The sequence below is a fragment of the Caretta caretta genome, chromosome 5 (genome assembly GCF_965140235.1).
Source record: "Caretta caretta isolate rCarCar2 chromosome 5, rCarCar1.hap1, whole genome shotgun sequence".
NCBI classification, from domain to species: domain Eukaryota; kingdom Metazoa; phylum Chordata; order Testudines; family Cheloniidae; genus Caretta; species Caretta caretta.
This window is the reverse complement of record NC_134210.1, coordinates 62,779,470-62,793,969: the sequence shown is the minus strand read 5'-3', so window position 1 is coordinate 62,793,969 and position 14,500 is coordinate 62,779,470. Positions and strand designations below refer to the sequence as shown.

Below are 14,500 nucleotides of genomic sequence, written 5' to 3'. Positions count from 1 at the left end.
AGACCTCAGAACTCTTTATAAAATGTAATTAATTAATGTTAGTACTACAGAGTGTGCATGCATCCACATGTTTGGGCAACTAACTAATTTAAAAAGCTATTAAAGAGGATGATTAATAAACTTAAGTCAAGAGTTCCACACAAATTCACATTAGTATTCTATCAGCTTCCAGTGGGGATCAGATACTGATCTGACTTGGTGAAAGAATTTAGTATCTAGAGTAAATGCCAATTCTGTTTCACACGGCGTAAAGTAATTTCTTCTGTTGCTTTGGGTAATAACTATCAATGAATCTGTAGTTTAATATTGTTAATATAAAGATCATAGAAGTACACCATAAAGCAAGTAATGTTGAATGTTTATTACTACTACTATCATATGTATTTAAACCTCATAGAATTCAATGTCCCCTGCTTTGGTCTCTGAGTGTATTCAACTTTAATCCTAAACAGTTGATAAATACCCAAAATTATATTGGGTATTGGCCTTATTCTCTTGGAATCCCCAACGGAATCTCTGCACTGGAGCTGCCAGTTCTTCTGCTCTTCCAAGCAAAGGCAGCCTGAAGTTAGCTAAGAGCAGGACCACTATGTTGACTGGAAAGCCTTCTTGACTTCATCTGTATTTTATACATCTCAAAAAGCACTTGGGCCTTGTCTACATGGGACAGTTAAACCAGGACAACTTAATGTGAATTTAAACCAATATAGTTTTAAAAGTACTAACTCTTCTATGGACACTCCTATTTTAGTAAAGGAGCCACTTACTTCCAATGATCTTAAATCTATTGAAAATCAGTTTAAGTGAAACTAAAAGAAGCCACACAAACCAAAATCCACACAATCTTTTGCACTGACTTAAACTGTATTTTGTTCAATAACTGGTTTTAGTTAAACTCATGCAACTTTCCTGTGTGGCTTACCCTGAGAAGCCAGGGTAGGCTTCAGCTTTAGCTGCTGTTGCAAAATAATAAATAAATAAATAAAATAAAAGGGATGAGGGGCATCCTAATAGCTACATCGGCAGCCTGTTTTCCTTCAAGAGTACTTTATAAGAATCAACCATATGTGTTAGCACGACTATAGAGCCACAGATTATATGATTGGATTGTCCATTTTACTGCTCTTGTTGTGTGCACTCTAGTTTAAGCTGTTGAGATGGGATGGCAATTAACATATACATACTGGAAGGTCAAACTAGTAAAATATTATATATCATATAAAATACACCAGATATTTCAATGCTGATGCAACGTTTCAGGGGATCTAAGGAGAACAGGAAACAGCATAATATGAATCCACACCTACTATGATTGGTATAAGAAAGTAGTCTACTGCCAAAATCACCCCATTCTGGTTCGTGTTTGCCTTCTATATTCATGATTTCTCTTAAACTAAAATCAGAATGTGCCTTCACTAGTACAACTGGAAGGATAAGTTGTATGTTACACTTAACTCTTTGGTGAGGCAAATACTGCCCACAGGGGCGTATTGCAGTAGGCTGAGGAACTGGTATGGTTCTGCTATATGTGGGTTGGGGGCAGGATCAAGAAGCCTATGGAACAGCCTGTCCACACCCTATATGCAACATGAAGTGAGGTTCCATCCATAGCAATATAGAGCTGTGTGTTGAGTCGGCGCAGGATGCGACTACACTGATGCACTGGCCAACACTTCTACAGATGGGGGAAGGAACGCTGCTGGATTGGAAGGCTAACACATCACATGAGATGCAGTAGGGTCATGGAATGACATAAAGGGAAGAACTTTAACACACACACAACCCTTGTGGAACTCTCCCTCACACAGTCCATATATTCAGACCATACATGGGCCAGGATTTCACCCTAGTTATCATCTAGTAGTGGGGAACCCTGGGTGGCTGGAGCCAAGGGATTAGCAGAGTGGAACCATAATAATTAATCAATTCATGGGAGGTCAGACAAATGCAGAGAGCTAATGTCAAATCTGTCATCATACTGCAAGATTCACAGTTTTTCCTCTGAACAACTGGTGTTCAGGTTGCTCAGAATTTCAAGTGTCGTGGCAGCAAAAGATCTTTTTGCATTTATGAATTGATATACAGTACCTTGTCATAGGACACAGTATCAAACATTTCCTTTATTTGAGTAGGAGTTTCTGCTGGGTTGGAGATTGGATGAGATGAATTTAATGAATCCCTTGCAATTGCACCAAAACATACATTCAGAAAGTAATCCTCCTGTGGGATGTACAGACAGTTATCACCTTCTAGACGTGATATGGATTCAAAGAGATAGACACTACATGGACAAAAATAAAACACAGTACAAAGACACAAATGTTCACGCAAAAACCTCTTCCCTGGCATAATGATCAAGTACGACTCCTGTACAGAAAAGATTCCTGATATATACTGATATATTTGCATGACATCTGAAAAACCTAAAAATTTGCAAACTTTGTTTGCAAGAGGTTTTTTTGCAATCTCCAAAATTTTAATTTCTAACAAAAATAGACCTGACACAAATTCCCAGATCCAAACTCCCCAATATGTCAGTGAAGATAAGGATCATCATAATCCAAGTTCAGATCCATAACTGGCCCCTATTATAGTGGAACATCAGCTCTGCTGTAGTTAAAGGTAAATCTTCAGAAAGGCCTGAATCCAGTTTTTGAGTGTTCATAATTCACATCAGAATTTTTCAGATTGTGTCTATACTCATTTCTAAGGGGAGCAAAAGGTTGCTATATGCTAAACCACTTTATGAATATAGTTTACAATAGATTCTCTATGCTACATAGATACATATATGCATACATTTGGAATATCGGCTAAATGCTATTCTAGCTGGAACAGCAAACGAGCAGTGTGTGCCAGCATAATCCACAGTTGAATAAAGACTGGTGACTGGAAATCATGTACACAGAATCCAAAAATAGCCAGGCAAATTCCGTTCAGAATTTCAAGATAAATTCACTTTTGAGTGGAGAACAAATATGAGAAGTTTTTGCCTAAAGTATAATTTTTTTCAAAAAAGTGTTTAAGTGCCAGAAAATAAGGATCTAAAAAAATGCCTTCTCAACCATAACTACATTGTTGCAAGGGCCAGAATGCAATGTACCAGATAGCCTCTTATCTTTTACTGCAATTCTTTTTATAACAACAAAATTGCTTAGATTTAGGAAAGAGAGATGGAAGAAATAGGGCTTAAAAGGAAAACGAGACTAAATTTTACTGCAAAAATGTGCTTACAGACCAGGAATCAATTCTGAAGATATACTGCTGTTCTAAGCTGCAGATGCTCTCTTTGCTAACCCCTTTTCAGACAAAACATTTTGTTGTATTTTCCTGGTAGTGACCTGTATATAATTTTTCATTGGCACCCAACAGAGAAGAAGGATTAGCAAGATAGCTGTATTACTTACAATCTGCAGCTCTGAGTACGTAGCACTAACAGAAACCAACTCCATGAATCTGGCAAAACCTTCATTTAGCCAAATGTCATTCCACCATTCCATAGTAACCAGATTACCAAACCACTAAAAGACAAAATCTCAAGTAAACAAAAGGAAAATGAAACTTGGCAATTACTATACTTAGAAAGGGAGCTTTTATCTTAAGTTCAGGCACATCTATGTGCTTTATTAAGATCAAATTTGATTTATATGTCAAAGAAAATTGAACAAAGGAAGGACAAAAAGGACAAAACCAGAATTTCATGAAACGTAATGGAAATCTAAGAAAGCTGGATTTTTATTTCTGAATCTATATGCAATTTTTTAAAAAGCTATTCTGTATTCTGTCACATTTTAAATCAAAGGAAGCAAAAGATTGAAATGAGATGAGGGATGAAATATCTTCTTACTCCTGGGAGTGGACCCTCTAACTATCATTGCAGCATCTTATTAGAGAGTGTAGGAGAAGCTTAGACTCCCATTGCTTGCTTGCTGCATCTGTTCTGTGAATTAATTGAAGGCTTCATTTTCAATGCTATTTGATTCACAATTACATTCATAGTTATTCTCCTTTTTTACTATTTTTTTAAGCCTTCACAATAAGGAAAGTCAACATTCGCTAATACATGCAGCCGCCACAAGAGAAGAGGCCTTGAATTTAAATATTTGTAAGTTGACAAGGTAGCAAGAATTGTCTGGATTCTTTTTTCTAAAGTTAATGGACCAAATTCTGCTTGCATTTACAAAGGTCAATCTGGAATGACTCGTCTGAGCTTGACACTAGTATAAGGGAGAGCAAAATTTGTCCTAAATAGTTCCATCTAGCACTCTAAATGCTGCTGCAGAAAGGTGCCTAAATAAATACCATTGATTACTATTATTATTATTATTATTATTCACAATCCTTCTCCCTTGTAAGCCATTTGTTCTCTTGGCTCCATGCATAACATTAACTCTGTTAAAGCTCTTTAGATTGTCTATACTTCAGCCTTGGCTTTAACTGCCATCTCTACATAAGTGCCTTTTTTTTTTTTTCAGTCTTGCAAAGAAAGAAGTCCAAGTTAAATACAAAAAAAATTTACCTGATGTGCTAACTCATGGCCTATCACCTTTGTGACCCACAGTTTGTCGAATGCTGAGGAGGTCTTGGCATCATAGAGCAGTGAAGTCTCTCTATACGTGATGAGACCCCAGTTTTCCATGGCTCCTGACTGGAAATCAGGGATAGCAACAAGATCTAAGATTTAACATAAAACCTGTGTTATTACTGAGTATTAACTTTTCAAGCCCTTTGTTGTTAACTAGTTCAATGGTCCATGTGTTCCTTCCCAAACTCAGTGCAATCACTCCCATTGACTCCAGTCAGACCTCCATAGGAGAAAGAGAGAAAAGAAGTGGGAAGCCAGGAGCAAATCAACTTCAGATTCCTCTTCTCTGAGCATAGCTAGCAGTGGAGTAACAAGAGTTCCTTTTCACTGGATAAGGAACTGTACGCTGGGTAAATAAGCGTTACGGGCAACAAGTGTTGCTAACAAAGCCTAGACTAGTGTACGACAGAGAGAGAACTTATTTTGCTTAGCTTTTCTTCCTTATTTTAGAAGGATATCAGAGAGACATCATGGTCTAGTAGTAAGACACAGGCCTACCACCTCAGAGACCTGTCTCCAGCTCTGCTTCCTGTGTAACCTTACAGAGAGGAAAGATGGTCTTGTGAATAAAGCCCTTGGAGTGGGATTTAGAAAAACCAAGGGTTCTTTTCCCAGCTCTGCCATAAGTGAACAAATCACTTAATTTCTTTGTGCCTCAATTCCTCACATGTAAAATGGGGATAGTAACTATACTTCCCTATCTCATAGGTATGTTATGAGGATAAATTCATCCATATTCATGAAGTGCTCAGTTATTGTGGTGATAAGCACCATAGAAAAAGCTAGAAATAAATCAAATATTCATATACACAAGCAGTGTAGGGGCAAGCTGACAACATACAGCATGCAAAGTATCTACATCTGAGTATTGCACTTGGTCCTGAACCGCTGCGCTGGGCAATTGCAGAAACTCAGAGATCTTCCATTTTCCTCCCTCCTAATTTTCTCCCCCTGTTGGAAACTATCACCATTGCACACTCCTACAGAGCTACTTACCAACCACATGAAAAGGCCTGAAATTTACTGCTGATCAGATAACAAGCTACTACAGACTATGCATCCTCCAAGGCTCTGTCTAGACTATCGTGGTACGTCAACCTAAGTTACGCTACTCTGGCTACGTTATTCATGTAGCTGGAGTCGACGTAGCTTAGGTTGACTCACTGCTGTGTCTATGGAAGACGCTCTCCCACTACCTTACTCCTCTCATTCCCAGTGGAGTACCGGAGTCGCTCTTCGATCTAGTGGGTCTTCACTAGACCCACTAAATCGACCCTGGTGCACTGATCACAGCAGTATCAATCCTGCAGTAGAGTAGACATAGCCTTAGAGATTCTGAGTATGTTAACCTTTATGAAATGCAAATGTCTTACCATCAGCCCTATGAATCCTGATGCACATTCAGGTGGTCCTTTCTAGCTAAGAAATCAAGTTGGCAAATGTACTAGGTCCTCCTATAGCTCCCATAGTAAACAATTTTGTAAAATGTAATGTTAGGAGCTTATTTTTCTATTTAGATTGGCTTGTCTTACATTAAATACTGCACATCTTGTCTGAGAGGCAGTGATTTGCTCAAAAAACAAAAAAACAAAAATTCCTTTTCCAAAAGTTATGAGACTTCCAGGAAGGAAAGGAATACCAAAAAATTAATGGAAGAGTATTATCTGCAGAAGGAAGATTATTTGCCAAGGGTGAATGATCTGCTTCTTGCCAAGCCAGTACCATGCACCATGAGCTTTTAATATTTATTATCTCATTTGCAAGCTAGCTCCATATTTGATCTGGGCATTAAAAAGGTCCATTACAACGAAGCTTTTCAGCTAACACTACTCCAAGTAAAAAGCTAAATAAAGGCTTCCCTTGTTCTGAGCACTTCTGCTGCTGCTGAATCTCTTTGGTCTGCCTCTCTCCCTGCTGCTTCACTCTCGTTGCTCTGAAGAGTTGTTTTCTGTCTCCATAGCTCCCTCAGATGAGGAGAGACTGAGACCCCTCATGAGTCTTGTTCTTCTGTAATTTTTCAATATCCGTGTTGATAGAAATTTAGTTCTGTGTGAGTTCATTATTACTTGATTTCAGTATAGCTTTCCCCTTGGAAAATCCAATCTTGATTCAAAGGCTAGTTTGACTGAGGTCCAATAGTCTTTTTTAAAAAAACCTAAACTACTTTTAATTATGAAGGAGCACAACAGATTTGAAGTGCTGAGTCATGTGCTGTGAAAAACCGAACTATCAACAGTACGTGAAAAAACGAATTATCAACAGTCACAAAGGACTCCCTGGGAAATTACTCCTGACCAGGGCTGTGGATCAATCAAAGAAGAGAATGATCCCAGAGAATCATTCTCAGGTTTTACAGGGAGCTCAGTATAATTCTAGAAACCTCTATTCCAGTGGTCCCAAAATTGTGGCGCACCCCCCCGGGGGGCACAGAGGAACAACCGGGGAGGCTCAGTGGGGTCTGGGCCAGTCCCCGTGGGGTGCAGGGGTGGAGGGCTGGTAGGGAGTGCCACCCATCACCGCTCTGACCCCTCCCCCAGCCTCTGTCTGCAGCTGTTGCTCCAGTCCCCAGCCCCCTGCTCCTGGCTGCAGCTTGGCCATAGGCTCCTGGCTCCCACTCTTGGCTACTGGCCCCAGCCTGGCCACTACTCTGCTCCCGGCCTGGAGGGGCGCAAACACATTACATTACTTATAAGGGCGGGGTCATGAGAAGAAACGTTTGGGCCCCTCTGCTCTATTCTCAAGAGTAAGCATTCGCAGGATTGGGCACATACTTGTGTACTCAGCAAGGCTCAGTACCTTAATTTAAGGAGTTGCCATAACTGGGGACACAACAGGAGGATTTTTTAAATACAGTACAAATTTCATTAGCCAAACTTCAATTACTGGAAACTCCTAGTTAACTGAAACAGGAGCCAGTGCACTATAGTTTATTAATTACACTGAAAATTCCCTTGATTATCTAAAACTATTCATTTGCTTTCCAGGACATTCAGATAAACGAGATTACGCTGTAGTGGACTCTCAGGTTCTCCAAGTCCTTTCATTTGCTCCATTATTTCAAGAGGATAACTTTCCACTCCAATGGTCTGCATGAGTCTTGTATTTTGACTCTTCTCACGTAATTAAGCAACGTAGTTAATTAAAGACTTTTGGGCTTATCCAAGGTACAGATCAGAGGACAGAATTTTGCCCTTGTAAGGAAAAACATTTTGATTTCAGCTAAACTATGCAGAAGCCTATAACCACTCTATTGCAAAACATAATCTTTCATATAACATGTTGACTTTTCTCAGCTAGAATAAAATTTTGAATTGCTCATTTAGTTTTGTGTGAGAAAGGAGAAATTCTGTGACTGAAAGAGTTATACATGAACTGTACTGATATTGATGTTTGACTTACCCAGTTTTGGTAAAGGAAAGCTAATATCAAAGTACTTCTCATAAAATTCCAGTAGTTTCACTGATGATTCTAAGGCATAATGTGTCTGGCTCCATTTGTCAGGTGATGCGTAGATGGATACCTATGAAAATAGATTACAGCAGTGATTCCCAAACTTCTTCATTTTATAGATCTATTCTTAAGATAGCAATCATGTTTGGATCAATTCCCCTCCCATCATCTCAATCACATGCTTTCTCTGCAGCAACTCCAGCACTTGGTATCATGCAAAAGTTTTATTAGAAATGCTATTAGGCAGAAAAGATGGAAATGAACTTGCTTTAATGCAATAGGGGTAGCTGTTTGGTTACATCCACTGATTTGTAACTCTGTTGTCTATTTCCTCTTCCTGGATATACGACTTGACATTTCCAGTCTCTCTGCTCATTGCCTGTATACCTCAGTGCTCTAATCAAAAAATGTCAAGCCCTAAAATAACCTTAGTTATTGGCTATGCTGAAACCTGAACTCACCTTGATACCTGATGATGTTGTGGCCTGCACAGACTTAAAATCACAAACTATGTAGGCTACAAGGTAAGTGCTCATTTTTACAGTCACATCAAAATGATCTTCCAACAGGCCTCCTTCGAGTTCAATTGTTTTAATCTGCAATTAAAAAAAAAATCTTCTATTAAAAATTCTCACAAACCAATAGATTGATACCATGAGTAACCTATTTAACAGATGGCAAGCCAAAATCAACCGAGGGTTCAATAAAATTATACCAGGAAAAATTATTCATTATTTGCATGCTGGCAGCAGCCACAGTGTGCTAGACCCTGCCCATACAAATATGATGATAAAGACCCTGGACTGAAGATCTTAAAGTTGTGGGTTCCAATCCTGAACAAGATAGTCTTTCCTCTTTAAGAGTAGTGGTGACCCAGAGCCAGTCAACTCTGTTCCAAGGCTTGGCCCTTTTAAAAGCAAGCCTGTTGGCACACTTTCTGAGTGATCTGGGGAACTGTAGTCCTGCAAGATCATGTGACAGCCAGGAGACCCACTGCTGGATATTAGGGAAATATATGGCTTGGCTTAGCTTAAAAGGCTAAGGGACCTGCAAGGAGGGGGAGCCCACTGAGGGAAAGCCCAAAGAGGAAAGCGCTGTAAAGGATTGTGAAGCCCAGGAGGGAAGACTATAAGGAGGATGGGCTATAAGGATGGTGATGCCCTGGTAAAGGGCTGGAAGGAACTAGCGACCCTGGGGAAGAGGACTGAAAAATGTAACGTTCAGCTGTTATTTTATATTAAGAAATCAGATACCCAAAAAGATGAGTTGATAAAAAGGCTCCAGTTGTGGGCATCTGATTGACTAAGGAAAAAGGTAAACTAAGGCAGTGGACAAGACCAATGGCAAACTGGGTACACTGCTGTTACACTTACGTAAGTGCTTAGCTATACACATATGAATAGTCCCATTGACTTCAACAGAACCATGCACGTGCATATAATTGACCAAATCCATAAGGCTTTGCAGCACCAGTTGTATTTGGCCTACAACGTATTCTGTTTTACATGGGGCTGGTCTAAAATTTTCTTTCAAAATCTTTTTTCATATGAAAAATTGAATTTTTGACTAAAATATTTTCATGGAAAGGGTCTGCTTTCATCAAAAAGTTTTGATATTTCTCATCAGAAAATTGAAAAACTGAAAACTATCAACAGTTTCAGTCAGGGAGTTTTGGTTTTTGGATAAACATTTGATATTTTTTCCTGAAAATATCAACAAAAACATTTTTTTTCATTTTCATCTAAATTTTCAGCAGGAAATTTCCTGAACAGAACTTCAGTCTGTCAAAAATAAGAATTAGAAACTGAACATTCAGAGCTGTTATCTGACTACATCATCAACCCTTTAACAAAATCATACCTTTGGCATGTTGGATAATGCAATGTGTTTTCTTTCTCTCCTTATCGTGATTGCAAAGTTGGCTTTGAAAGATGGTTCATCGAAGCATGGAAAAGCCATTCGTGCTGAGGTAGGCTCAAAATCTGTAGTAGCTATTATCCTATGAGACATGACATACAGAAAAAAATCCTTCCAAGTTAAACATGAAATCAAGACTGACACTGATTTTGTATCTTAGCATGCAACAGATTTAGACCTTGATCTAGCAAGTTTTATAAAAATAGAGTTTCTAAACAGAGCTTTTATGCTTTTTTATCAGTTAAAATATGGCTCAAATACCAGTAAATATAATAGATTTTCTTGAATGTTTTGGTATCTCTGCCACTTTGTTCCAGTGTCAGTACCCAATTGCACATTATCAAGTGAGCACTTGAAATCCAGAGGAAAAAATAATAGATGGGCATGTGGTGGGGGTAAATGTATATTGCAGGCACCATGACTATTTTACAGAATTGACCAGCTGGTAGATGTAACTTTAAATAATTTAGAACTAAACTTCTTAATTGGGTTTGGTCACTCTGACAACCATAAGTGCTGACTCCATGGGTGCTCAGAAAAAATATAGTGGGTGCTCAGCACCTACCAGCCACCCTCCAATCAGCTGTTCAGCGGACCCCCCCAATCAGCTGTTCGGTGATGGGCAGGACATGCTGGGGGGAGGGGGCAGAGCATGGGCAGAAAGAGGTGGAGTGAGGGTGGGGCCTTGGGGCAGAGCCGGGGTGGAGCACCCACCTGGAAAAATGAAAGTCAGCCCCTGTGCTGACAACAGTTACATGATTACATTCAGTTGGGAATGCTCATCATCAGATTTGTGACTTGCTTTTGTAAACTAACACCTTCAACTGAGGAGACCTTTGACACTGAATGAATGTGCTTTGTGAAGCACAGATAAAGATAATAATTCTGGCACCCATACAAACTAAATCAAAGCATGTTTAAAAAGCATATGAATCGTATATTGCTGAAAATGGATGGACCTGAGCATGTGCTTACCTGTTTTGCTCCCCACAAGTCCTTTTCCTTCCCCACTTTTGCCTTCATCTAGTAAGAGTCTGGCTTAGCCAGCCTAGATTGTATATTTTGCAACACTTCCTGTAAGCAAAAAGGCTGCTAAAAAAATGCCCTGGATGGTGCTGGTACCTTTGGGTGCAGGTCAGCTACCCTCCTCCTGGCACAACAGCAGAGGCAAACCCTGCTCTGCTGGCTGCTGCCACGTTAGTGCACAGAGTGGGGTGCAGGGTGAGTGCCTCCAGGAGTCGCAGCGCCTCTCACTGCACTGCACACACAGTGCAGTGAGGTGGCAGGAACCCGCTGAGGTGAGGCATGCAGCCGCCACTCACCGCGCAGAACACACATCTCGCAACCCCCCATTTGGGAAATGCTGATCTAAACCATCCAATATAAGTGATGCCCTCGACTTGGAATCAAAAGCCATAGAAGGTAATACAAGACTTTGCAGCTATCATTTTTATCCATCGCACTTCCATTGAATTTTTGCTCAGGGAGGGCTTTCCCCATCACTCACAGATGACCACCTATAGCTCCCCAGCGTATAGTCCTTTGAGGCACCACATAATAGCTACCATCCTTCCTCTGATCCAAGAGAACAGAACCAGACTCCCTTCGGAGCACAGCAGTAGCACTCCTAATTGGGCCAGCAGGGTAGCTGCTGAAAAGAGCAAGGCACACCATGCCCCAAGCCCAGTTGAAGAGAAGAACCCTGATCCCACTGAGCTGCAGGCCTTCTACCTTTTAGTTAGTGTTTTCATTGAAAGTTTCATACACAGAAAGCTGGGGCTAATCACTTTGCTTTCATACAGGTCACATCCCAGGAAAACATACAATTACCATTAACAGTGATATAAGGCAAAAATAAAACCTTGAGGTCAGGGCACAAGTACCTGTAAAACTTTATGCAGTGTAGTTGTAGCCCTGTCAGTCCCAAGATATTAGAGACCTGAAGAAGAGCTCTGTGTGGCTTGAAAGTGTGTCTCTCACCATCAGAAGTTGGTCCAATGAAAGATATTACCTCACCCACCTTGTCTCTCTAGAAAACTTCAAAGAGACTCCTTACCTTGTTTCCCCATCACGAGTTTTGTAAGTACTTTTGTAAAATCCATCAAAGCCATCCGCCAGTCTTGCATGAAACTCTATGACAACCAGGTATCGCTGGCCAGCTGTTAATACTTCAGGAGCCTGCAGGGCAATTTGCTCATATGTGGGATGTTCTAAAACTTGAAGCTGTTTTCCTGGTTTTCTGGACCGCAAGTCATCTTTGGGCAGAAGAACTGCACTGATGATTTCAAGGCCTTTGCTGTGCAAGATGATAAATCTAGTATTCTCTCTCACAAAGATCTCTATCCTCTCCAGGCCAGTAAAATGTACAGTAGTAAGATTAGGGTGAATACAGAGGTCATATTGGATTGGTACTACCATATCAGGAAGCCTCATCTTATTCCAAGGAAATGGCTTGCCATTGGGAGGGGAAGTTACATTGTCTTTACCTGTTTGATGTTTAAGTCCATAAATTCCCAGAAAATAAATGTGTAATAGCTGCAGCACTACTACCAATGGACATATTCTACAGAGACTAGCCATTGCAAAGGCATGCATCGAAAGAGCCTCTCTAGAACAAAAGAAAAAACTGTAGCTTCTTCTGGCTAAAACTTCCAGGTCTTGAAAATATTGTTTGCTTAGAATGCATCATGCACTGGCAGTAATGTAGTTTTCCATTAATGAATTCTCATCTAGAGAAAAATAAAACAGATGTCTTAACTGTAAGAAAAGTTTGAGCCTCACTTGTTAAATCTTTAGTCGTAATAATCAAGCTTCCTGCATAAAACACACAGGCAAAAATACTCAGTTTACATGTATTTAAATGTTTAAAATGACAAGAGGTGCTTGAAACTCTATGGGTATGTCTACATTGCAATAAAAGACCAGCCACTGATCTGGGTCAGCTGACTTAAGCTCCAGGGGCCCATCTGTGGGGCTATAAAATTGCAGTGTAGACGTTTGGGCTTAGGCTGGAGCATAGCTCTTGGCTTCCCGCCCAAACCTGAAAGTCCATCCTGTAATTGTATAGCCCCTCAGCCCAAACCCTGTGGGCCCAAGCCAGCCACAGCCATGACACGGGCCTTTCATCACACTGTAGATGTACCCTAAGTGCCTCAGACAATTGTTTGAAAATACAATAAAACCCCATCCCCGCAGAGACTATTCATGTGCTTGAAATTAAACATGTGTTTAAGTACCTTGCTGAATTGCAGCCTAAATAAACATATCAAAATAAATATACTATAGGGTTAATGTTTATGTAAAAAAAAAAAAAGATGTAGCAAGAAAAAATAATTATTCCCCACTTTCCCTACTCACCCTTGTTACTTGCTTCATTGTCAGCTTTCCTAAAAATCTATATCTCACAGTGGGCCCTGAAGGTTAGCAGACCTGGAAGAAAAATTTTGCATTTCTCTGAGATTATGTTATTTGTAGGGGACAAGAGGAAGATTTCAACTCTCACATCTATTTCCTCTTAACCTGAAGGAGACAGGACTTGTGGAATAAGGTACTCACAGCAATGTGTCATTTCTCTCAGCAAGTCTTTATTTAGTGTTGTAATTTTAGCAGCTGCATTCTGGACAGCTTGTCCAGAATGCAGCTGCTAAAATGGTCGTTGGTGCCTGTCTATGATACTATCTCACTCTTCTTACCAAATGGCTCCCTTGTCCACTGTATCAAGATTAAACTATGGGGAATTGCAGAGGTGTGAATGTGGCCAATTTGCTCAGGGGCAAAGGGCTCAAGCAAGGTTCTCTGTTCACTTAATTAATGTGGTTTAGCAGGCAAGTATCTGGACAGTGGAGTGCCCTCATAAAAGTTTAGAAATCTGCAAAAGAGAATGAGAGCACTGTACAAATAAACCTCCTAAAAGAAGATTTAAAAAATTAATGTGTAGTTTTTATTATAATGATTCATTTATATTAGTTTAAGTAAAAAACAGGCCAAAAATAAATATTAAAGCATTGAAAGTGGAATATTTCTATGTGGTACATACACCACGTTGTTTAAAAGATGGCTGATGACTGCACTGAAAATAATTAGGAGCAGGAAAGCAATGACAAGTAGTTTCTACTAAGAGCTTCTTCCGCAAGCACAGAATGAATCCTCCTCCCCACACATAGCCCCCCCACCCCCTTTTCAGTGCAGCTCTCTTACATGATCCATGGCATGTTCCTGTCTCATCACGACATCTTTTCTGCAAAAACAGCTTTAGATTTTTTTTTTTAAAGCAAACACATGGAGACGGCTGTATATCACTATTTCCCATTTGCTTCTGCAGCCTTGAATTGTGCTGCCTTTATTTTCACTTTTGTTTTCACTCGGAGGCAGCCACCAGGGGGTTTCCAGAGTTTGTTCACCAGATACAGCTCATGACAATAATTTATCCCACTAATCAAAGCAAGCTGTGTGCGCCCATCCTACTACCCTGTGAGATTTAATAGCACAGAATCCTTCACAACGACCAATCGTGCCCCAACTCTTTGAGTGGGACAGAAAATTATAATA

At 40.0% G+C, this 14,500-nt stretch overlaps 1 protein-coding gene across 2 annotated transcripts in view; it reads right to left on the bottom strand.

Moving 5' to 3' along the window:
* LOC125636836 (endoplasmic reticulum aminopeptidase 2) overlaps positions 1-14,295 on the bottom strand; it is a 37,859-nt gene extending 23,564 nt beyond the window's left edge. Inside the window, exons 1-9 of one of the 2 annotated variants that reach the window (XM_048850567.2) lie at positions 14,150-14,295; positions 13,310-13,381; positions 12,009-12,681; positions 9,896-10,034; positions 8,497-8,631; positions 7,985-8,105; positions 4,520-4,674; positions 3,408-3,521; positions 2,089-2,220 (exon numbers count right to left, since the gene is read on the bottom strand). In XM_048850567.2, coding sequence (XP_048706524.2) covers positions 2,089-2,220; positions 3,408-3,521; positions 4,520-4,674; positions 7,985-8,105; positions 8,497-8,631; positions 9,896-10,034; positions 12,009-12,547 — 1,335 coding nt within the window. In that variant the 5' untranslated portion in view covers positions 12,548-12,681; positions 13,310-13,381; positions 14,150-14,295. The remainder of the gene's footprint in view (positions 1-2,088; positions 2,221-3,407; positions 3,522-4,519; positions 4,675-7,984; positions 8,106-8,496; positions 8,632-9,895; positions 10,035-12,008; positions 12,682-13,309; positions 13,382-14,149) is intronic. The other variant, XM_075128590.1, reaches the window with a different exon arrangement.
* Between the last annotated feature and the right edge of the window lie 205 nt (positions 14,296-14,500).